The 7,150-nt window shown below is 46.3% G+C and overlaps 1 protein-coding gene across 1 annotated transcript; it reads right to left on the bottom strand.

The window, feature by feature from the left end:
- Positions 1-621: 621 nt before the first annotated feature.
- LOC6507557 lies at positions 622-2,265 on the bottom strand. The gene is made up of 2 exons (XM_001955875.4): positions 1,706-2,265; positions 622-1,649 (listed from the first exon to the last, which is right to left on the bottom strand). Exons 1-2 carry the CDS (start codon positions 2,146-2,148, stop codon positions 716-718), a joined length of 1,377 nt encoding a protein of 458 aa, XP_001955911.1. The 5' UTR covers positions 2,149-2,265; the 3' UTR covers positions 622-715.
- Positions 2,266-7,150: the final 4,885 nt, after the last annotated feature.

Raw genomic sequence — 7,150 nt, forward strand, 5'->3', positions numbered from 1 at the left:
GATGAAAATATTTTCTCAGATAATTCTACGAGTAACTAGAATTCCAACAAATATATAACTTTACTTGATTTGGGAAAATGTAGCTTTCTTTCCCGACCACTTCCCATTTAACCCTTTTTTGAGCAGCAACTTCTTTACCAAAAAATCCACTTTAAGCTCCTGGATATGCTTTGGCCCAGTGTCAAGTGACTTTAAATAGCAGCACAGGCTTTTGACAGCTGCAAGCTCCAGCGGCATTACAACTGACAGCTGGCGTCTGATGCGGTTTACGTTAAAAGGCAAAACGCAAGCCACACCCGCGCACACATGTGTGCCCCCACCCGCGAATTTATGTTTATGTTAACAGAGTCGAGCCATTCAAGTGGCACGCCAAAACAAGACAGCCCGAATAAGCCACCAGACTCCGGCCCCATCCCACCTGCCCTCGGATGAGCTGCGATGCAGTCATGTGCACAAAGCCGAAAACATTGTAACCGAGTAAGCGAGGGTCGCGAGTGCGGAGATAACATACAACGGCTTCTTGATGACGGGGAGTGCACACACAGAGAAACGGGGGCAATCTTCAAAAAGTTCAACCACGAGACTTAAGTTTTTGTCTAAGTAAACCCGATCCATAATCAATTTCTGCTGCTTCCAACGATTTATTAATATTTTCCATTAAATAAATAACTATGAACAGTGGGTGTAATATGAGTCCTTTACTCCGCCTCCTCCTTTACTCCGCCTTCGGTTCTTCCTTGGCTGGTGCTTCTTGACCATCATCCTCGGCGTTCTCCAGGAGACTGGTGGCAGTAGTACGCCGCGTGGTCACCGATGTGTAGTCGGCAAACGTAAGGTTAATGTCGTAAGGAGAGCGCCAGAATACGTTGGCCGGCGTGTAGTTGTTCTGGATGGGCCAGAAAAGACCTTCCTCGTCGGGGCCAAAGGGCATGCGGCCGTACAGTCCGTTGAACTCGGCGAGATCGTAGTAGAATCGGGTGGAGGCCAGCACCAGCTCGATCCGCTGGATCTCGGGCATGTGTTTCCGGTAAACATCCACGGGTAGCTGATCGCTTGCCAGAGACGACTTGGATTTGTTTGTGGTCACGTCATCCTCATCGGAGGAGCTCATGTACGGGTCTAGCCGATCGGCCTCATAGAAGAGCCGGCAGATGGTGAGCAGCTTCTCCTTGATGATGAGGTGCTGCTTGCCCATCAAATACTCGTCCGTAGGCGTCGAGGTGGGGAACTTCTCGTTCAAGAAGACAGCCGGTATGCGGCGAAACATCAGGTCCTTGGTGTACAATTCCTTTATGTGATCTTCGATGAGAAAGACCCGGTTTGCCTGCCAGAAGTCTTGGCAGCAGCTAGCCAGTTCCCGGCAGAAACAACCCATCATGTCCTCCGCGGTCTCGAGCATCAGCAAACTATAGTCGCCCATATGGATGTAGACTCCGCACATGGGGTCCGGGGTTATGGACGTCGCCTTGCACTGCTTATGGATTTCCTCAAGCCGTTCGCTAAAGAGAGCGAAGAAGTCCTTTGGCTTCGCGGGTGGGGGTCCTTCCGTGGGTGGCCCTTCGTCCTCTTCGACCGCTTCCTCGACCTCGACCTCGTCCTCGTCATCGCCGAAGCGAAATGTGTGGGTAAGCACCTCCCTTTCGGTGGCCCTGAAACATTAACCGAGATCTTGAATTTACGGAGCACCTTCGGTCAGTAAACTCACGTGGTGTCCTTCTCCTCACCAGGTACCTCCACGGAGCTGCGATTTACAATAGAGGGGGTCGTCATCTTTGACTGGGATTCGCTTGCCGCAACCAACGTGTCCTCGCCAAACTCCAACCCTGGACTTTGGTTCTCGCCCTCGCCCAACTCCCCCTGATCTCCGCCTTCCGGCACCGCGGTCGCTGTTCCCGCCTCCGATTGCTCAGGCGTCAAGCGGCAGTTTTTGGCCAGGACGAAGATGCGCTGGTAGAACACCGAGGTGTCCATGTCCGCCAGTTCACTATCCACGTATTCGACCAGCGAACGGCGCACCTGGAAGGTGATGGCACGTTTCATGGTGAAGATCGTGTGCCGGGTCATCCGACCCATCCTGGTCTGCCGCTGCCGCGCCGCCACTGAGGCTTGGCGCACACTCATCCGGTTGACTGACATCCGCATGTCCATTTTGCTGCTCTGAGGAACTGAACGCGGGGTCAGGACTGGGACAACGTATCGATAAAGCTGTTAGTGCTAGCTCCGTTTGTTTTGTGAAATTTCGATGTTGTCTAGCAACAAGGCGGTTGCTTAGGTTTTAGGTTCAGGTCGGGGTCACTCTAAAGAAGGGAAGAAAGGGAAATCAATTTTCCTTTTGAAATGGCTTAGTCCAATAAATTGAACATGAAAATTGACAATGAAACGATAGAAACGATTAGATAAGTTCAGTATGATTATCTATTTATGAAAAAATATGCTTGAGAATTAGGTGGAACTTTGGGTACTGCTAGGGATTTCTCCAGGTGCAGAGCCCACTGGCGTGTGTACATGTGTACGGTGTTATTATCTAACCGATGTTCTTGGGTCGCTGCCTCAATTATTATTATCATTCGTTTCAAATCTAAGGCTTTTGCCAAAACCAGCCCTCCTTTCTCCATTTTCTCCACTCGCCGTGCTGCGCAGGAGCTTTTAGTTCCTCCCGTTCTGCTGGGGCTGCCGCTTTTCAGCGAGTTAATTTATTCATGGCGCATTTATGAGCATAGTGATTTCAGGCAGCACCTACAACCACCCAGGAGCACATCCGACATCCCGACAGCCCGACATCGCGGCGTACGGCAGGAACAACAAGCCCGACAAGGATGTAAAGGGAAAACTTCTTCATCAGTTTCTCAGCTTTGAACAATTTGAAGCACTTGGGCATACAATAATGTTGAAATGATAATGAGGCGAAATTGTTTTTTGACTCGCTCCCCAGGTGTTTTCCTCGGTTGATGTTCAAAGGATTTGCGAGCCTGGGAAACGCCCGCCTGCCTGGCTGATTATCCCTATCCACCAGGACCCGACCGAGGGGCCCATCCTGTTTGCTCTTTTAGTTTATTGAGGCTAAAGTTGCGTAGCGATTCTCGGGTATGTTTCAGTAACCTACTGGCAGCTTTGTCCTGGCAAATAAGATCGAATCAGACATCTTTTAGTTCCCGGGCTTTAATTCTGGCTTTCACTTTCTCCACCCGCTACTAGCGAGGATGGGCGAGTTTCACTTTCATAGCCAAACAGCAACTCCAGATATGTCGACATTCCTCGCCCATTTGTCGCTGTCGCCGGCAGCGTTGATTGCATCGAAGTTCTTAGTCAATATTTGTCGATTTCAATGAAATGAGAATTTGACATGCAAGCAAACACGGCAGACAGCTTGCTGATGGCTGGTGGTGGTGCCTGGCTTTCGTCCTGCCCCGATGGATAGAGATGGAAAGCAAGCCGAGGCTGCAGCACTTGCAGATGCAGATACTGCATCTGCAGATGCACTGCCGACTGCCGACTGCCGAGTACCAGCTGGGAAGACTGGAGAAAAACAAACACAGTCTGGCTCCAAATGGAGGACCAGCCGGCTGACTGGCTGACTGGCTTGGGCAAATTAATTGCGATCTGTGTGTCATGGCATTTTTGGCATTGGTGTGTGGCAAAGTGATTGATGTCGTGTTTGCACTCGTTACCTTTGTTTTTGGTCGGAGAGAAAAATAACAGAATCTACGATGGAAATTGGTTGATTGGAACCACTCGTACTAAAATCCTTTAAATAACTTCCCCTAAAAAAACATTGTTTCTATTTTCCACTGAAAGTTTAAATCGTAAAACTGTATGGCAGACATAAATTGAGTTTTAAACACAAACCATAACCCATTTATTTGATTCGCTTTTAAATGGATCATCCCTCGTAAACTAATTATGAACTAAACTCCCGCACGGCGTCAACTACAAATGCTGTGAAATCAAAACTGCAGAACAGTTTGCAATAAATTCAATTAAAATTTTAAATAGCCGGCAAGCTGCGATGCACTTTCAGAGAATTAACACGAGCCCACCGGGCAAGTGGTCCTAGGCAGTTTAATTTAATTCAATTATACGAGGCATCAACGGCAGTTGTAAGCCGAGACAAAGGCCAGCTCTCGATTGCCAGGCTGGCAGAAAAGTTCGTCCAGGTGCAATGGCAAATTTTAATTGTTGTTCGCCCAAACTTTTTTTGGCAATGCAATTAAATGCAATGGCAACTCGAGTGGGTCTCAGGCGGTGGCCTCCGAGGTCGAGGCTAATCAATTAAGCCATGGCAACGGATCGGTCTTGGTCCAAAGTGTGCGCTGCTTGAGTGAATTGCTCCTCCGCAATTCCAATTAATGGCAGCTAATTTATTTGAACTGGCCCAAAAATCAATACAATGGGTCAGATAGAAGACTACACTTGGCGAAATTTTCTACGGTTTTTATCGAAAAGATAAAGTGTTTAGAACGAGAGCTTAAAGGTAAGTTCATATTTATGAAAATAATCACATTGATTTATGAAAATGTTAGACATTGGAAATTGATTATAATTTTGTCAGTGGAATGGATTCATCATTGCTAGTGCCCTCAGGCCATGTGGTCAGAGATCTCATCTCAGTGGCGCAGGACCTCCCGCGCTGGCAAGAGCTGGGTGGCGCTCAATTATATTTTTATTTATGCGCCAACATTCGCGCACTTAACAAAATAGCATCCGGCCAGGGCCGAGCATCCTTTCTGACAATGGAATTTTATTGTTTCGCCAATGTAAGCAAATTTGGTGGAAACTTTTTTTGGTGTGGGCCAGACTCGAGGAGGGCCAGAAGACCGGGGAAAAGGCAAGCCCGGAGCATAAATAAAGTTATGTATTTGATTATGAAACTGGTGGATAGGCTCTCGGCCAATGGATTCAATTGCTTGGCAATCTTTATGGCTGGGACAGACAAATCATAAAAAAGGGGAGAACACAAAGAAACCTCGGAGGAGCAAGGGTGGGGCTGAAAGCATTTTATGACCCAAAGTCGGCTTTAAATGAAAGTGTCCACTGAAGTGTCCAGATCTGAAAAGCATGCCGAAAGGGGGGTATTTTTTTCTCCCGACAATCAATTCCCTAAGAATTTCCGCACTGAAGCAGATTTTAAAAATATACAATATTGACTTTGACCCTTTTCCTACCTGTAGAAATCGAAACTGAATGGGTTTTGGACACACTTGTGGCACATGTGTTTCTCTTGTTGCCGGTTGAGTGTCCACAATTCTCTCAATATACGTTTTTTTCTATCTGCCGGATTGTTCTTGTGTGGCATTCCCGAATTTCACTTCCGGTGCTTAAGTGCGGTTCTTTGTGCCTTCTCTTGGGCAGAGGATACAAACATTCCCTGAACTCGCTTCTGGACTTTTTCTGAGTGTGGCCATTAAAGCCTTCCGTCCTACTTTGGTAGCATGCCACAAAGAGATTCTTGAAAAATGTGTGCATTTCTCCCCAACCACAACTATTTTGATGCATGTGCTTGGCCGAGGGTGGGCTTGTTTAATTGCAATTGCAAAGCGAACTGATACTTCTGCATTGGTGTACCTTTACGGACAGCTTAAAAACTATAGTATATAGATGGATTAGTTTAATTTAACATAAGCTAATCCGAGTATGGCACGAGTATGGGTGAGAGATTTGCTTTTCTATTTAGCATATCCGTCCTCCTACTTCGGCTCACTCTTGAGCTCTATCACAAAAATGTATTTATGTATTTTAGAAAAACACAGAGCAGTTGGCAGAAAATTGCTTTCTGTATTGGGACATCAAACAAAGGCAAGGCTTGATTGAAACACAACGATGGAAGGACAAAAGTGTATGAGCGGCAAATAACAAACAATTAAATTACACGCCAGCAGAGCAGAGCAGAGGCAAGAGCGAATGCGAAAACTAGAACTTGCACACAAAACTATATCCGAAGTGAACTCAATTTGCTGGCATCTAAATCATTTTTAATTTGAACAACAACAAAATACAATACACAAAATACGGAATACAAAATGCAAACGTTTTATTTGCACAACAAAATGCGGCGCGCAGCGTAACCTGCAACAAAACAGCAAAGGCTGCAACAACAGCCGGCGCTAACATATTTAACAATAACAAAATGTAGCATACATTCGGGCGTTCGAACGCCCCAGCGGCGGGGCTTGCTGTGCGGGCCGGGAAATGAATGGAAAGTGAGAAAAAGAATGTTATTGTGCGAGAGCAACATTTTCCGCGGCACAACAGCAATAAAAACAAGAGCCCAGAGTCAGCAACCGTGGCAGCAGCAGCAGCAGTTGGGAAAATGCAACGCACTACAGTCGGCTCCTCGCTCCTCTTTCTCTCGGGCACCGTTTCACGCTGCTGCACAATTATTCAAATCCACGAGCTATGACTGCGTAGCATCCGACAAGGATGAAGGGTAAAGGGTGAAGGCTGAAGGGTGTGGCGGGTGAAAGTTTAGAGAAGAGCAATCGCCGGGGAGAACAGGTGGAAAGAATACCCTATAAAAGGTATTATTTATACACCCTGCAAAAACAATGTAGTTTATTTAAAAAGTTATAGGTTATATACACCTGGTATAGTGAGTATTCTCTATTTCTTCGTCTAACTAGAACTAAATTATTGACGAAGAGTAATGGGTTGAGAGGGTATTTTCAGACGCCTATTTCGCCCAGAAATCCATTTTCAAACTCATTTCAATATGTGCATCTGCCCGCGACCCAAACAGTTCCATTGACAATGGAATTTAAGTGCAGTAGGACGAAAAAAGTTAACTAAACAACATTGTTGACAGATTCCGGACACAATGGCATAGAAAGTGCTCCGGATAACTTTGTGTCTGATTCGTTCAACCTTTAATAAATCACCAGATCTGAGCAACAAAAAACATAAAAAGCTTTAGCATCCAATCAGTCGTTGCATGGCATTGGCAGAGATACGTACTAAACCTGTGAGGAAGTTACTATCAATTACCAGCATCTCATCCGGGCTAACAAGAATCTCTTCAAGAGTCCTCCTAATAAATATGCCTAAGCACTTGCCCTCTCTTCCGGGAGTCTCTGCCCCAACCCACCTCCTTTGCATCCGCATACTCAACGGAATGACAAAGCCGGAGCAAATGACTTGAAATATACATAAAGAGGCA

The sequence above is a fragment of the Drosophila ananassae genome, chromosome 2R (genome assembly GCF_017639315.1).
Source record: "Drosophila ananassae strain 14024-0371.13 chromosome 2R, ASM1763931v2, whole genome shotgun sequence".
NCBI lineage: Eukaryota > Metazoa > Arthropoda > Insecta > Diptera > Drosophilidae > Drosophila > Drosophila ananassae.